General features: G+C 42.8%; 2 protein-coding genes and 1 long non-coding RNA gene across 5 annotated transcripts in view; 2 read left to right on the forward strand and 1 right to left on the reverse strand.

The window, feature by feature from the left end:
- LOC109405206 (lethal(2) giant larvae protein) overlaps nucleotides 1-1,566 on the reverse strand; it is a 91,235-nt gene extending 89,669 nt beyond the window's left edge. The window contains exon 1 of one of the 3 annotated variants that reach the window (XM_019678219.3): nucleotides 1,383-1,566. The gene's annotated coding sequence lies outside the window, so the exon portion shown is untranslated. Of the gene's footprint in view, nucleotides 1-1,037 lie in introns of all 3 variants that reach the window. The other 2 variants (XM_062842753.1, XM_019678220.3) reach the window with 2 other exon arrangements.
- Nucleotides 1,567-1,800: 234 nt separating this feature from the next.
- LOC109413899 (uncharacterized) lies at nucleotides 1,801-2,797 on the forward strand. Its single transcript, XR_009998257.1, has 3 exons — nucleotides 1,801-2,105; nucleotides 2,161-2,266; nucleotides 2,344-2,797. It is a non-coding gene; the product is annotated as an uncharacterized LOC109413899 (long non-coding RNA).
- Nucleotides 2,798-4,448: 1,651 nt separating this feature from the next.
- LOC109405229 (AN1-type zinc finger protein 2A) lies at nucleotides 4,449-5,695 on the forward strand. The gene is made up of 3 exons (XM_019678264.3): nucleotides 4,449-4,707; nucleotides 4,773-4,815; nucleotides 4,893-5,695. Exons 1-3 carry the CDS (start codon nucleotides 4,653-4,655, stop codon nucleotides 5,503-5,505), a joined length of 711 nt encoding a protein of 236 aa, XP_019533809.3. The 5' UTR covers nucleotides 4,449-4,652; the 3' UTR covers nucleotides 5,506-5,695.
- Nucleotides 5,696-17,878: the final 12,183 nt, after the last annotated feature.

The raw sequence follows: 17,878 nt of genomic DNA on the forward strand, positions 1-17,878 counted from the left end.
GGAATTCTCCCAGAAACTCTATCTTTGTTTCCTTCAAAGGTTTTTAAAGATTTCATTAGAAGTTCATCCAGGCATTCTTCTCAGAGTTCCTTTTGGTATTTTATTCAGGAAATCCTTTTGAAACTCATCAACAATTTCTTCAACTATGATTTTCAATATTTCCAAGAGATTTTGGAGGAATGTTTCAGGAGTTACTTCTAAGTGTCCTCCATGAGTTGCTTTTGGGAATCCTCCAGAAGTTCCTTCTGCAAATCCTTCAAAAGTTTCTTTTGGGAGCCCTGAGAGAAATCTTCCAGGAGATATTTCTGGGAAGATATTTCTGGGAATCTTCTTCAAGGATTTAGAGGCTTTGTTTTGTTGTTTGTATTAATAAAGCAAGACACACAGACACACAAACAACAAAACAAAGCCTCTAAATCTTTGAAGAAGACGGAAATTTTGTATATTTAATATACGTCGGAATAATCGTTTTAGGTGCTTAAAAGACTGAAGTTTTTTCTAGAAATCCTGTTAGAGTTCTTTCAAGAAATCCCACAATAGTTTCATGTGGGGAACTTTCAAGATTGGTGGGATTTCCTTAGGATTTTCTTCTGGAAATCCTTCAGGAGTTCCTGAGTTCTCGGACTAAAGTCCTGTTCCTAAAAGGAACTAATTCCTAACATATACTAAACTCCAACTTCTCTGAAGCCGTCAATTTTTCTATTAAACATTAAAGTAAAATTTTACAACAAAAGGATTCTTCTAAAACTTCTACATAGCATAAAGTTTAAATTTTCAGCTTGATTTTTTATGTCGTCAGATATTTCTCCATGAATTCCATCATAAATATTGTTATAAAATCAATAAGAAAAATCCTGGAAGATTTATTTTATGGAACGCCCCAAAAACGTTCAAAAAGCTCTATCACCCTTAACAGGTGCAATGATTGATTCTCTGGAATCTAGAATCTGATTTCCAGAAATTCCAGAAGAGCTCCTAAGTTCGACCCTGTTACGAATAATGTACACAACCTGGAGAGTGCACTCACACTCACTTACCCGCTACGCCACGCACACACACCACCACATCCGAGTCCGTCGTCCAACAAGCGGTTTTCTTTTCCCCAGTAGTTCATCGGCGGATCCCGAGTCCCGGTTCCACACCACCAAGGCGGATTCCACAAACTTCACACCACCCCTTCGCAGCACTGTTCCTTGTTCTTTCCCACCAGTACCTAGTACTTTGCTGCCACTTCAACAACCACTGGATGCAAATAACCTCCAAAACACAAGACACTCCTCTTCTTCGCAAGCAAAGCTGCGTTTTTCTTCGGGGCACCAGAACATAAAATCCCAACACTCTGAACCACCGCACCACGGCCGGGTGAAAATTTGCTTACGCACCCGTTCGTAAAACAGAACGCCGGCTTACGATTTTACGCGACCACTTCACTTCCAAAACTGCACCGAAGCAAAAAAAAAAAGAATCAGACAGTAAAACGGATTATTTACTGGAAACTGAAAACTACTGAGAGCGAAAAAAATACGCGTCAGATGCCCGCTAGCGTCAACGAACGACTGTGCTTCGGCTTGCTTTGCTGTTTGCGGCGAAGCCGAACCGAGCCCGATCCTGGCAGTGTTGCCACTTCTTTTGGGATGAATGAAATTAAATATTATTGTATTAATACAATTGTATTTTTTACGATTAATCAGACTTTGGCGACGAAATTGAACTCGCCCTAATTGTAGAACGATGATACATTTTCACCTTCTTTCCCCGATTCAGGCGAAACCAGCTGATTTTGTTATGAAAACATACACGGGGAAACGAAAGAACTCAAAATCTAGTTAAAAATTACGCAAAAAGAAGTACTCTTGAAACACTACAAAATTGGATACTTTTCTGTTCTTGTTTTTACATAAATTTTGCTCAAACTGTAGGTCATCCCAAAACTCTAACTTTTGGGTAATTTTATAGTTTAGACATTTTTATTTTGTTTTGCTTCCCATCCAAAGAGAGTATCCAAAAACGAGACTTAATTGAGTACTGAATTTTGGATGAAAATTTTGTTCGTGCGCCATTTTCACTTCTGGAGCGAGTCATTATCATCAAGCAAGGCATAGAAGGTAAGTTATTTGTTTCCCGTTTATGATTTAATTTGTGTTAATTGTTGTTCAATAGTTTCCAGGGCCAGGACACCCATTAACTTCCGAGCGAAATGGAACCTTACGGATCAACCTCTGGATCGGAGTATTCGGTGAAACATTGAAACGGCGATATTGGAACGGTAAGTGAAACTGAATATACAATGTACGAAATTAAATTACTTATTGGTAAATGTGACACAAATCCCCTTCATTACAGCAACTTCCGTGATGACATGAATTACGAGTGCCATGCTGCAGGAGCCAAGGCTGGAGCTGCACCCGCGGGAACACCGTTCGAGATCCGGACTACAGTGAAAAGTGTCAAATGTGTAAAAATATGTGAGATGTATTGTATTATTTTGCTCGATATTTTGTTTGTGGGAACTAATAAAAGCACATTATTTAGTTTCACTATGAATTTTACCATTTTCCTATGAAAACAACGAAAATTTTGCAAAATTCGGTAAAAAAATCGCTCCAGAAAAAGACTCGATATTGAGTAGTTTTAATGCAATGCTTACTGTTTGCGAAACAGTTAAATTAACGCAAACTATAGTTTGAGTGAAATAACTCAAAATTGGGTTTTTCACAAATAACTCAAATTTGACTGGTTTTACTTAGGTGTCAAGATGAGTGAAAAAGACCTAATTTTGAGTTCTTTCGTTTCCCCGTGTAAACAGCTGGTAGCCGAGAACAATAAGGATGAACGTAAACATCGGTGAACCAGCTGGTTTTGTTGTGTAAACATGACCAGCTGGTGGACCGAGAACAAAAGACCTTAATGGTAAACATTGAGACGGCCGGCGAAAACTGTCACATTATTGGGCGAGTTGCAAAAACCCTGTGACTGGGATTGACAGCGAAATCGAAAGCGAAATATGAGCACGACGAAATTTATCGCATCAAAGTCTAAGTCGAAAAAAAAATCGCAATAAATTAATTAATTGGCTTCTTTAGCGGTGTTGAGATAATTCCATATTCAGAATCTGCATGCAAAACTGAGCCGAAATCCAAATTTTCATGAATTTTGGTGCCCGGGAACCTATTTAAAAATCAGTTTGAAGTTTGTATGGGAGCGATTTGTCGAATCACCCCTCGTCGCATTTTGTACTGGGCTGAGCTGTCAAGCAGTTGGCCAGCTGTCAAAAGGTGATTTAGATAAATCTCTTCGAAAGCAATTTTAAGTACCAAAATGAAGTTCTTAAAATCTGAAAAAAAATCATGGTGGTTCAGAAAATGTGCTCTTTCGTATAAAATCAAAAAATCAACACATTTTTCTTAATTTAAAAACCCAATTAAAATATTGCGGATTTTGCCCCGTACGCTATGGTCCACTGCACGAATTTATACTGGCCTGCTTACTCCCCCACGAAATTTGACGTTTGAGAGGTGTCGGCACCGGGTGATTCAAAATTTATGGCATGCTAGCGTAAAAAGCTGGAATGAGCTCTCCAAATTTTATCTCACGGAGCCAATCCAAATGCCTGTGTGGTAGTGATTTGTGTTCAAATTCCCCAAGAAATTCCCAAAATTCCCCGTGTTAAGAATTTGTAAGAACTTTGTAAACAACGTTCTCCCGTATATGAATAGGCTTGATAGGCTTCCATTAGGTTTCGTGAGATAAAATTTGTAGATATCAATCCATATACGGAAGAACAAAAGTTGTCTACAAAGTTCTTACCTTGGTTCTTACAAATTCGTAAAACGCCGGGGAATTTGAACACAAAAATCACTATTTATTTTCTAGATTGAGTTTAAATAAGGGCAAAAGTAACATGAGAGAATTCTCTTCATCGACTCTCTCTTCTGCAAATTGAGGTGACAAGATGCAAATTCAATCGAACTTTTTTACACTTAGACGCTAGATTGCATCGCAACCTAGCGATTTATGACTAAAAAGTTCAACAATACTTGCATCTTGTCACTTTAATTTGAAGAAGAGAGAGTCGATGAAGAGAACTCTCTCATGTTACTTTCGCCCTTATTTAAACTCAATCTAGATTTAACCACACAGGCATTTGGATTGATTTTATAGCACCCGTCGTGAACAGATTTCGAACTTTTCATTTTTCGACCTCTTAACGCAACCCACCAGCAAACGATGACGAAAGAAACGTCAAACTGTTGTCAAAAGTTGCATCATTAATTTTTTTTGTTTAGGTTTTTGTTTAGTCATGATAGGCCTTTTCATGTGACAGATCCGTGCATGCATTTGTTTACAAAGCTTGAACAACAGCTGCTAACAAGAACGTGTCATCTTCATAGAAGAACTGTCAAACGCCCGAACAATCAGCTGATTTAAGACGTCAAATGAAAAGGCCCATTAGGTGGCCAGCGCAGCGAACTAATTTCGGAAGCATCTAGCACAGTTTAGAAGTATCTAACAAGAGATTCCAGCTTCATAAATTACGACGTGTTAAGGAATCTGACGTCATTCATTCAGTTCGTGTCGTGCAATCCGGAGTGTGTTGGAGTTAACCTGCCAAGAAGGAGGAATTGTGAAATTAGAGGAAGAACAGCAGCATAATGGAATTTCCGCATTTGGGTAAACATTGTTCGGAGCAGTATTGCCGCAAGCTCGGTAAGATATTCATTCTAGGATATTTTCTTGAAGACCCAACTCATTTTCTGTCAAACTCCCCTCAGATTTCCTGCCGATGAAATGCGACGCTTGTGGGGAGATTTTCTGGTGAGCATAACAAAGAAACAACAGAAGTGACCTTGAAGCAATCCAGTCTAATCCGCATTCGTTTCCTCCTCTTGCAGTTCGGAGCACTTCAGCTACCAAACACATTCCTGCCATTCGGCGCACAAGAAGGACGTCCAGGTTCCGATCTGTCCGCTGTGCGGCGATCCGGTTCCCACCGCCCGGGATGTTTCCCCGGACGTGACCGTCGGAGCCCACATTGACCAATTTTGCAAATCGGAGAAGAAAAAGATCTACACCAACCGGTGTTCGTACAAGAACTGCAAAAGGAAAGAACTGGTGCCATTCTCGTGTGGAGTTTGCAAACGGAACTACTGCCTCAAGCACCGTCACACGTTGGATCACGAATGTTCCGGTGCTAGTGGCGGCGGCGTTCCGCCACGGAGTCTGGCTGCCCAAGCTGCTGTGCAGCGTCAGCAGCAGCAGCATCAAAGTTCCCGCAGCGTGCCACAGCAGTCACGAACCAATGCTAGTCAACTGGCCACGGCCGTTCAGGGTGATATGTCCGAGGACGAGGCCCTGGCCCGGGCACTGGCCCTGTCCATGCAGGAGGAAGAAGACGAACGAGCTCGTGCCGCTCGGGATGCAAACGGTAGCAACGGAAGGAATCCGGCGCGCAGTGGCATATCGGTCGGTGGCAATGGGGCCAAGGACAAGTGCAATCTATCGTGATTGCGATCCCAACGCCAGCCAACCGGCGTGTCACGTAAGATGCTTTGGTGAACGACAATCGGTGGAAGCTTTTCAAGAAGGAATTTCCTTATGATACGTAGGATAGTCAAACACGTCGTATTTTATCTCGCTTTACTCACTATCAGTGCAGATTATATCAATGTTTAAAATAGTTTATGATAAATTGAAACAGTGCAGCTTGATTTATGCCGAAACTTCTGAAAATGACTACGTGTGCTTCATAGTGACTCGTGATTACCTGTTCGTTTATGGAAAGAAAGCTAGCGGATACTGATGGATGATTTCGGATAATTGGTGAGTTCATTTCGTATTTACTATATTTTATTTGTTAGTTTATATTTTCATACTTCTTCTATGGCAAAAAGTACAATTTGGATAAAACCTTCGAAGCTTAAGATTTGTTTTGAGATATTTTTGCATTGCAAGGTTCGACCTGAATTTTAAAGAAATTTCTTATGAATCTTTTTACGAAATGTTATGAACAAACTGCAGGTCCGTTTTCTTTAATACCTTGACAATCTTGAAATTCTGAAACACCGAATGTTTCTCCGACATATCTCCGAGGATACATTTATCACATCCTTAGGTTGTTGCTTAGAGAATTCCTTCTCTTTATTCCGCTACCACGTTCTCTAGCTGTCTTTCAGCCAACTAAACTACGAAAACTTCTGCATTTCATCTTTTAGGTAGGGTAACTTAGGGTAGTATCGGTAGGTTCGTCCTCTTCGTCTTCTTCTTCAGTCATTTGACAGCTCTTGTTTCGTCAACACGTGTTTTGATAAACACTAGAATCATCTGCTGTTCTTTTCTAATTTCTCACGGACTTGGTCCGTTTCGTGATTATCGAAGTTTATTTTTTCGCCAACGGAACACACTCACGCCGCGAAATGGCTTCAACAGTCGACCGAACGTTCGTCATCAGCTTCCGATCGGTACCAAGCAAGCTCAAGTACATCGACATCTCGAATTTCATCGCCCAAAAATTGAACTTCGAACTGCACCAAATCAAGCATCTCCAAGTTACCAACGGCCGTGTTTACGTAGGAACCGAATCACCAGAAGTTGCACAAAGTATGGTCCAAGAACACAACATGAAGCATCAAGTGGAATTCGACGGTAAGCTGTACACAATTCCGATCTCTATGGAAGATGGCACGATTGAGGTTAAGATACACGACCTCCGACCCAAAATAAACAATCAACAAGTCGTGAATCGGATGAAGGAATACGGAGTCGTCACTGCGATTCGTGAAGAAACCTGGAAAGATTTCTTCCCCGGGGTCCCAAACGGTGTCCGGATACTCCGGATCAGGGATGGGAACACTCACTTGCGAAGAGTTACACTCACTTGCTGTTTTCTCAGCACAGAAGTGTGCTATCAAAAAACGATGTATGGACGACTTTTTTCTTTTGGTTTTGTCTAAAAGTTTGCCGAACAAAGTATGGGTCGCACACGCATATCGAATACGTGAGGGAGCTGCGAAGGCAACTCTCCACGAGGTGAATGTAAATTACACTCACCTCGTGGAGAGTCGCTTTCGCAGCTCTGTCACGACTTAGGTATGGGTTTGCGACCCGTACTCTATTCGACAAACTTTTAGACAAAACCACAAGCCAAAAGTCGTCCATACATCGTTTCTTGATAGCACGCTTCTGGGCTGAGAACACAGCAAGTGAGTGTAACTCTTCACAAGTGAGTGTTCCCATCCCTGCTCCGGATGAAGCTCTTAAAACCTATCCCATCGTACATAACGGTAGAAGCTGAGATGACGCTGGTTACTTACAGGGGCCAGTTTGCTACGTGTAAACACTGCCACCGTAACGTACACTTCTCCCAAACCTGCTCGGAATACGCAAAATCGCTGAAACCGCCATCGGTAAACGACCGCCTGACTATGGCTGACGTTGTGAAAAACGTAAACACTAATCACAGTCAACCGGACGACGGCTTTATCGAGGTGAGACGATCCAAACGCAAGCTAACTGAAGCGGAAAAAGTGAAACAAACGCATACACGGTCCAGATCGAACGTTTCGCTTGCGGCAAGTATTTCATCGATTGATGAAACGACTCTCTTGACGCAGTCTGACTACCAGCTACCAGTTGATTATCTCGCAGATCCAGTCGTGTCCTTACCGGCTATGGAAACGGCATACGATCTCACTCCACCACCCGTGATGCACCAAAGCCAGCAGCGAACCACACAAACAAGCGGCGGAAAATCGGTATCGCCACAGCGCATTGCCAGCCAAAACATCGGTAGAATGACCCGATCACAAACGCGCTCCAATTCCAGCTCTGGGGATCGTTCGCGATCTCCGTCAAGGCTCCGACACAATCTGTAACCTCGTGACGTTAAGTTTAAGACCCCCACCGAACACAGACAACTAGACAACCAAACTTCAATTTAAAAAAACGCAAATGGATAAAACAACTTTTTCGTCAGCATCGCCTCCGACTCTGAAAGTCGGTACTGTTTCCAGCATTCTCAACAGCACACAAACTACGCAAAGCCTTTCCCCGGTGCCGGCCGTTGTCGGCAGTTCGGATTGCGTAGCAAATAAAGTTTCCTCGACAGCGGCTGGCACTGTGGGGCAATGCGTCCCACAGGTCAGTCCTAATCAATCATCAATTCCCACGGGTGCTACTGCGGAATGTTTTTCAGTTTCAGCATCTGCAGCAAGCCTTCGCTCATCAGCGTCACAGCCAAGCCGCCACTTCCAAAATACTGTTGCCTTGGATAATACCACGGTTAGCCTCTTTCCACCATTAGGAATGGAGGTAGTAGATGCTGCTTTATACCGACGGCCCCACCTAGTCCGATATGGTCCTGCCGCAGTTATCAATCCTCCTTTTTCGTCATCATCGCCACCGACTTTGGAAGTCGGTATCATATCTAGCATAAACAACAGCACACAAACTACGCAAAGCCTTTCCCCGGTGCCGGCCGTTGTCGGCAGTTCGGATTGCGTAGCAAATAAAGTTTCCTCGACAGCGGCTGGCACTGTGGGGCAATGCGTCCCACAGGTCAGTCCAAATCAACCACCAATTCTCACGGGTGCTACTGCGAAATATTTTCCAGTTTCAGCATGTACAGCTGCAGCAGTTACCTCAAATATCCCAGTCGGAGGTTCAACGCCGGGATTTGTGTCGAGTGAAGATCTCTCGGTGGCCGCATCCTCGTCCTCCTCCAGCTTCCCGAGGCCAACTCTTCCAAGACGGGTGAACTTTATTCTGCAGTGGAATCTCAACGGTTACAGAGCTCGCCTTTGTGATTTAGAGTTATTGGTCAACAACAGCCGGCCCTGGGTGCTTGCACTTCAGGAAACAAACAACATCTCAGCCGTCGAATTGAATCGCACTCTAGGCGGTCAATACACATGGACAGTCAAGCGATTATCGTATCACCGTCATTCTGCTGCAATCGGTATTCGTCAAGGAATCCCTCATCGAGTCCTCGACATTCCTACCGACTTGCCCATCGTTGCTGTGCAACTGATTGGTTCTACTACTGTATCGGTAGCTTGCGCCTACCTGCCAGGTGGAAAAAACGACAACCTTCACAATCAAATTCAAAGCTACATCCGAGCACTCCCAGAACCACGGATATTTCTTGGAGACCTTAATGCTCATCATTCAATTTGGGGTTCCCCCCGATCGGATGCACGTGGAACCAACCTGGTTGATGTCTTCGAAGCAGAAGATATGTTTGTCCTCAATGATGGAGCCCCAACCTTCTACAACGGACATTTCTCCAGTCAAATTGACGTTTCAGCGGCTTCCGGTTGCTTTGCTCGGAACCTGCAATGGAGCACCAGCTCTGACCTCCATGGAAGCGATCACTTCCCCATACGAATTACTTTAGCCGCCGGGCAACCATTCCACAAACAACTAGGCGACCTAGATGGAAGTACGAAAAAGCAGACTGGGTGGATTATGACACGCGAATCCGAGCATCATTGCGAAATCGTTCTCCAGAAAGCATTTCCGAACTCACTTCGACTATCTACGAAGCCGCCAAGCACTCCATCCCACGAACAAGCTCCAATCCTGGACGTAAAGCTACACGTTGGTGGTCTGATGAAACCAAAGCAGCTGTCAAGGCAAGACGGAAAGCACTTCGCAGACTTCGACGCCTTCCATTGGATCACCCCGAAAGGGACTCGGCGATACAATTGTACAGGACACTTAACAACGATTGCAAGCAAATTATCTTCGAAGCCAAAAACGCAACTTGGAAAGAATTCCTCGAAAGCATGAATGCATCACAAACCTCAGCAGAGCTCTGGAATCGCATCAATGCCTTAGACGGGAAACGAAAATTTACGCCACTAACACTACATGTGCAGGATTCTGTTGTGATCGATCCAAACGATGTTGCCAATGAGCTTGGCAAATATTTCTCTAGCCTTTCCGCCATCGATGGATATGAAAGTAGTTTCAAGAACGCCGTCAACCCATCCACAATGTCCATAGGAAGCTTCATCGTTCCTCCACACACTGCAGACCCAGCGTTGGACCAGCCATTCTCATCCAGAGAGATGGCCTTTGCCCTTGCACGCAGTAGTGGCAAATCAGCAGGTCCTGATGAGATAGGATATCCTCTATTGAAAAACTTACCGAGCGTAGGTAAGCTTGCCCTTCTAAACCTGTATAACAACATCTGGCTCAACGACGCTTTTCCGGACATCTGGAGAGAAAGCCTAGTGGTTCCAATTCCCAAGGCAAATACCCCCACTCGTGACCCATCCAAATACCGTCCAATCTCTCTGACCTGTTGTGCCGGAAAGATTATGGAAAGAATGGTCAACCGTCGAATCAAACAATACCTCGAAGCTAACGAACTTCTAGACCCTCGACAGCATGCTTTCCGTCAAGGTTTCGGAACATCTACATACTTTGCCGAACTCAGCAATGTTCTTCAGGAAGCTTCCGACCAAGGACACCACGCGGAAGTCATCTCATTGGATATTTCTAAAGCGTTCAATCGTACATGGACACCTTTCGTTCTAAGGCAACTAGAAAACTGGGGCATAGGCGGACATACGCTGCACTTCGTTCGTAACTTTCTTTCTGGACGGTCCTTCCGGGTCGTTGTTGGAAACACGAAATCGTCTTCTTTCGCTGAGGAAACTGGCGTACCACAAGGGTCTGTGTTGGCAGTGACGCTCTTTCTCGTGGCGATGAACGGAGTATTTGATGCAATACAGGGCAATATCCACATCTTTGTTTACGCCGATGACATTCTCATCGTCGTTATTGGACCCACACCGACCATGACAAGGATCCGTGCTCAGGCTGCAGTAAAAAGAGTGGCAAAATGGGCATCTGACATTGGCTTCCAGCTCTCAGCTAGTAAAAGTGTTAGATGTCACATCTGTCCACTCGGGCATAAAATAAAAGGTCCACCTATAACAATTGAAGGACAAGTAATTCCACTTCGTAAGTCGATCCGCATCTTGGGAGTACTGTTGGACCGTACACTGTCGTTTCGTCAACACTTTGACGCTGTAAAAGCCGCCTGCCGAACGAGGTTAAATCTGATCAAATCCATATCTCGTCCGCATAGATCAAACAATCGGAAAATCCGCTTCCAGGTAGCTCACGCCATCATCGATAGTCGGCTCGTATACGGACTCGAAATTACCAGCATTGCCATCAACAGGTTAATTCAAGTCCTCAGTCCCGTATACAGTTCATATGTTCGACTGATCTCCGGACTGCTACCCTCAACTCCGGCAGAGTCTTCCTGCGTAGAGGCTGGTCTGCTACCGTTCCAGATATTTATCCTCGCAGCTCTTTGCATCAAGAGTGCGACCTTCTCCAGCAAGAACACGAGCGATGACAGAGTCTTTCTTCTCATCGAGGGGAACAGAGCTCTAAACACAGTAGCCAACATGGATCTCCCTCCGGTTGCAAAGCTCCACTGGCTTGGAGACAGGAGTTGGCATTCCGTACCGCCGAAAATTGACAATCGGATAAAAAACAGTTTCTCCGCCGGCTGTAACTCTGCTGCTCTACGAAGGTCGGTCGCTGAACTTTTGCGTGTCTCCTACCCGAACTTTGCTCACCGGTTTTCTGATGGATCGCTCTCCCATCTTGGAGTCGGGATAGGTGTATCAGGCGACATCCCGCCGGTCAGCATGAGTCTTCCCCCACAGTGCTCAGTTTTCTCTGCTGAAGCAGCAGCAGCCTTCATCGCTGCTACCACGCCATCTGACCGCCCGATACTGGTTCTGACCGATTCTGCGAGCGTCATATCGGCGCTTCAATCTGATACACCGACACACCCCTGGATCCAGGGTATACTTATGAACGCTCCAGCTGATACCGTGTTCACGTGGATCCCTGGACACTGCGGTGTTCCGGGTAATGAAAAAGCCGATCGTCTCGCTGGCTCCGGTCACGCCCGTGAACGACACACTGACAGCATCCCGCTCATGGACCTTAAACGATGGATCAAATCCAGCTGCCGTCAGTACTGGGGTAACCTATGGAGCCAATCAAGAACTGCTTTCCTGCGGAAAATAAAAGACGCGGTTGAACCATGGACTGATTTGCCAGTGCTCAAAGACCAGAGAGTGATCTCTCGATTGCGAACCGGGCACACACTTCTATCACACAACATGGGAGGTGGACCGTTCCGCAAGGAGTGTGAAGTGTGCCACATCCCAGCCACAGTAGAACATGTCCTTTGCGTGTGTCCCATCTACGAAGGCCAACGTCAACTCCACAACATCGCTGGTAATATTGGAGAGGTCCTACGGGACGATCCTGATACCATCAAAACACTGTTCAAGTTTCTCCACGATTGTAACTTGTATGAATTAATTTAACAGCTCTCTCATTCGTTTATTAATTTAGTGTGTTGAACTAACATTAAGTTAAAAAACACAATAATAAAGAATAAAAAAAAAAAAGTCTTCTTCTTCTTCTTCTTTTTGGCTCTACGTCCCCACTGGGACTTAGCCTGCCTCGCTTCAATTTAGTGTTCTTTGAGCACTTCCACAGTTATTAATTGATGGGGCTTCCTTTGCCTGCCATTGCATGAATTTGTATCTTGTGTGGCAAGTACAATGATACACTATGCCCAGGAAGTCGAGAAAATTTTCCCGACCGGAACGGGAATCGAACCCGCCGTCTCCGGATTGGCGATCCATAGCCTTAACCCGAAGACGGCTAATAACAAGACAGACAGCTCCCACCCTGTCGCAGGCGACATGGTTGAAACGCCCTCAACGATTCACAGTAACATTAAATCATGATTGTGTGCGTGTACATGCTAATACGTACACGGAAATTGTAGCATCGCACGCACACTCATTCATGATGTTGTTCCCTGAAGTCGTTCGCGGCGCTAGTGTGCTTGTAGCTCCCAAAGTATATGGAGCAAGAGGGTAGATGTCTGTCTTGTTATTAGCCGTCTTCGCTTAACCACTAGGCTAACTTGAGACCCTAGCCGTCATAGGAGGTTTTTCTCCTCCGGAAATGCCTCAAAACATTTCTCTGCGCATTCCTCCAAGGATTTCTCTGAGGATTCTTTCAGGAATTCCTTTAAGAATTCATTTGGAAATTCCACTAGATACTTATTTAGGAATCCCTCCAGTGATTTCATCGGGAATTTCTTCAGTCGTTTTTTCGGAAATTTACTAGGAAATATCCTTCAGAGATTTCTCCAGAGATTTGGTTTGAAATTCTTCCTGGGAAATCCCTGGGCAAAGGCACAATTTTGTGATCAGCTTTATTGCTGTCAGGTCTCGGGGATTAAATGTATCTTTACTCTACAGAGAAAGATGCACACTCGTGGTGCCAACAAGAACCGATACTTTTCGTGATCAAACGAAGAAGCGTCACGGTCCTTTTTTGTTGTTTTTGATATATTTGATTTGTATTTGCAGAGAAAAAGTTGATGCACAATTTGTCCTTCTATTTTTTGAAATTATTATTAACTAAGCTTCCAATATTGAAGACACAAGAACAAGAACCAGCATGAACGGTTCACTGAACATCAAGCACCATATTGTGAAACATGTCCATATTGTGTGAAAATATGCAAAGGTAAATAACGTTGACCATCTAATTAACCCTAAAAGGGATACCTGGGGTCCATTGGACCCCAGGCGCCTTTCAGAGCTCGTCTTTGATGGAACACACTCAGCGAGGTGACGAAACTAAGGCCATGAAGGTATCCCTTTTAGGGTTAACAACACATTCTTTCACAGCTTAATACGCAAAATCAATCTCCCACCTTTCCTCATCCTTAAGGCCACGCAAAACTTAAAAGCCGCATGGCTAAAGAGGTTGCAATGCCTTTTCCCAAATTCCACGGTGTATTATGGACGATGTGAGTTCTTGAACTTGCATTGGAGATTTGGCCCCATGGCCACCTTGTGCATCAATAAAATAAAATAAAATAAAATAAAATAACAAATTCTACCTGGGAAATCTTCTCGATTTCCTCTACGATGTAGTTTTCGAAAAGATCACTGGAGGAAATTCCGAAAGAATCCCTGTAGTAGTAAGCAGGGATCTCTTCGGAAATTCTTATAGGGATTCCTTGTAATATTCTCCCAGGGATTCTTCAAGAAATAATTTAAGAGTTCCTACAGAGATTATCCGAGTGATTTCTTCAAAAAATCTACTAAGAATTTCTTGGGCATTTTTTTCAAAGATTGCTTTGGAAATGTCCCCAGAGATTCCTTTTCCAAGTTCTTGAATAAGGAATTGCTCATTTTTTACATGAGTTCTGGAATTTCTCTAGAGGCCTCTTTGTAAATTCCTTCGTTGATATAAGTAAGATATAAGACAACGGACAACACACGAAACACCCAGTGGTCCAATGAAGAATTTTCCATTTGACGAACAAAAGTGTTCACCTACTGGACCGGGAATCGAACCCACACTTCGAGGCTTACGAAACGGTCAGACGACTGACGCCCCTAACCGCACGGTCACGAAGCCCTCAAGGATACCTTCAAGAGTTCCTTCGGAGCTTCCATACTTCAGCAATTTCATTTCAAATCACTCCAGAGTTTCCTTCTACGATTCATCCACGATTTTCTCAGCGATTTCATCAGGGAATTCTTAAGAAATTCCTTCATTGGTTATTTGAGAAAGTTGTTTTGGGATACGTTCGAAACTACTTTATGGACTCTATTAGAAATTCCACTATACATTCCTTCAGCTAATTTTCCAGGTATTGCTACGAGAATTTTTACTGAATTTCGTTCGGGAAGCCTACGAAAGCTTCTTTCAGGATATTCTGCATTGATTCATTCGGAAATTCCTCTTCAGTGCGCCGGGGTTCATGGCGCAGTTGGACGCACTTTCGCTCCATGAGCAGATGGTCATGGGTTTGACTCCTTGCCCGTGATTTATTATTCATGATAATTAATATGGAGTCTCCAGTTAGCCTAGTGGTTAAGGCTGTGGATCGCAAATCTGGAGGCGGCGGGTTTGATTCCCGTTCCGGTCGGGAAAATTTTCTCGACTCCCTGGGCATAGAGTATCATTGTACTTGTTTCACAATATACAAATTCATGCAATGGCAGGCAAAGAAAGCCCTTCAATTAATAACTGTGGAAGTGCTCAAATTTGTTTTTTGTTACCAAGCAATCAAGCATTGAATCTCCGAGAATTTTCCTAGAGATAGCCCTTGATCATTCTGAAAGAATTTCTGCAGATATTCTTCGGAAATACTCTCAAAGTGCACAAGAACAATCACTCATTTAACCAACATTGCAACGGCATTTTTATTCCACATTTGATCGAATTGCAGTTTAACATTATTTCATCACAGCTTGTAATCAGGCGTTGTTCAAACAAAAGTGGAGAAGTTATTCAGCAATCTTTTCTGCAAGCGCTATACAGGCTTTACAGTAGGAAGTTAGCTGTGTTATATCAGCCTCATATTAAACTTGTATTCAGTTATAATAACCTGCTGCGAAAACAAAAACAAATTGAAGTGCGAGGTGCAATTGTAGTTCAATCATGTTTATTTGTCGCATCTAAACGCATTCATAACACACAAGCTCTTCAAAATTTTCTCAACTTGGGTTTTGAACTCTCTTGACCTCCCAATCACCCGTTGCGTGCCTTACCGACTACGCCATCCTGGAGTTGGTAAGTTGCTCGCTCAGAGTGGAACATCTTCACAAAGCTGTGAAACACCAATATTCAGATTTATGAAAGGTTGTAAATATTTATTTAATAAAAATGAAGATGACTACACATTTGAAATTGCTATGAAAATTAGCAAATGTTTCGAATATTTCGCATTGGTGTGCAACAAACATCAATACATATTTAATAATTAGGAATATTCCAGTACTGCGCTATTATAATCCCTGTGATCTGTTGTTCAATCGAAAAGTGATAATAGAACAAATATATCATAAATCTGTTTATTCAGCTTACTGTTACACCATTATTGAACGTTCCCACAATAGCTGAAGTATTAAACATCAAAAGCATTTGTAACTTATGTAGACCACAATAATCAGCTTTCGGAAACTGTGGAACATAAGCTTTTCAACGCGTAGGAAAAAGTTCTTCTTCAGCTTACATTAAAACTTGTAAAGGCAAATCTAACAAACAACAATTGCTGACGTTTGTTAAGCTTATAACTAAATTGCTGTTCACATACGTGTCAAATGTTACATTTTGGCTTATTTACAATGTAAATCAAGCTTAACTTAACAAAACACCGTATGTCGCAAATGTAAACAAATCGAGGTTTTGATGCAAATGCATACAGTGATTAGCGTGGTTCAAAAAATCGTTTTTGCTCCACACCGCTTATTCGATTTGTAATCAAATTCTAAACCTTCTCCCAAAAAATGATCTAATTTGGTTGAAAATTGAGAGTGCACAAGCCCTTCAAAGTTTGTATGGGAATTACTATGGGAAAAGGACGTTTTTCATTTAAATGACCGTATCATTTCCCCAAGTGCCCTAGAGTGTTAGTTGACCCTTGGTTATCATAGGCTACTCTATCAGCTACAACTTTGCTGAAGACCACATTCAAATCGGACGCCTCGTTAATTAGTTATCGATTTTTATCCAACTGCAGAAACTTTAACAGGGATCGTTCATCTTCCCAGCAGGCAACATTGCTGCACATGGCGCCAAAGATAGCACACATAAATCATGGCTACTATGTTTCAAGGTAAATTGCAGTGATGCCCATCGAATAGTGTAATCATCATGATCAAAGATTTTCATTCTGGATAAAAATCGATAACAAATTAATGAGGCGTCCGATTTCAATGTGGTCTTCGGCAAAGTTGTAGCTGGTAAAGTAGCCTAGGAGTACCAAGGGTCAACTAACACTCTAGGGTACTTGGGGAAATGCTATGGTCAATTGAATGAAAAACGTCCTTTTCCCATAGTAATTCCCATACAAACTTTGAAGAGCTTGTGCACTCTCAATTTTCATCCAAATCAGCTCATTTTTTTGGAGAAGGCTTAGAATTTGGTTACGAATCGAATAAGCGGTGTGGAGCAAAAACAATTTTTGAACCACGCTAGGGTTCATTCAAATATTACGTAACGCAAAATATGACAATTTTAGACCCCCTCCCTCCCCCACGTAACAACTTTTGTATGGAAGATTTTTAAATTTTGTAGGAAGCGTAACACAGCGTTAGACCCCCTCCCTCCCCCCATTGCGTTACGTAATATTTGAATGAACCCCTAACAGTGATACGGATTCTATGTGTAGAGTTTCTTCTTCTCGTCAATTAGCATTCCAAAAGATTAAAACAATTAAACTTAAAAACACCTTATGTAACAGTATATTGGAACCAGTGTTTTTGTTACATAGGGTAGTAATACCACAACACCCTATTTACCATTTTGATGGTATCATAGCAAACTGCGACATACGGTCTTTTGGTGTCACCTTTTTCTGGAGCGTGAAGGAACTACAATAAGTACCGCTTTCCCGCCACTGCGTATTCCTACCTAGTGTATGATGTATGTGACCATAATTCAATTGCTGATAGCACAACGCAGATGCGGATTTCAATACTATCTTCAGAGTCAACAATGTATCCCACAAATACCGTATGTACCAAACGAAAGAGAAAATACCCTATCTAACAGTTTCACTTATTTAAACGAAAATCACCCGAAAATTAATACCAGATTCCTCATTTGAGTTTTATGTTATACAATCAATCGGTCTGAAGCTTTCTAGGTATGAAAATACTAATTACGATTTCATAGAAAAATTCAAAATTTTGGAGGAGATTTTCTCGGATCAATGCGATTGTTACATACGGTGTTTTGTAAAGTTAGGCTTGAAATAGCATCATTTCAGCTTATTAATCAGCATTTGGTTTTGTTCAGC

The sequence above is a fragment of the Aedes albopictus genome, chromosome 1 (genome assembly GCF_035046485.1).
Source record: "Aedes albopictus strain Foshan chromosome 1, AalbF5, whole genome shotgun sequence".
NCBI classification, from domain to species: Eukaryota; Metazoa; Arthropoda; class Insecta; order Diptera; family Culicidae; genus Aedes; species Aedes albopictus.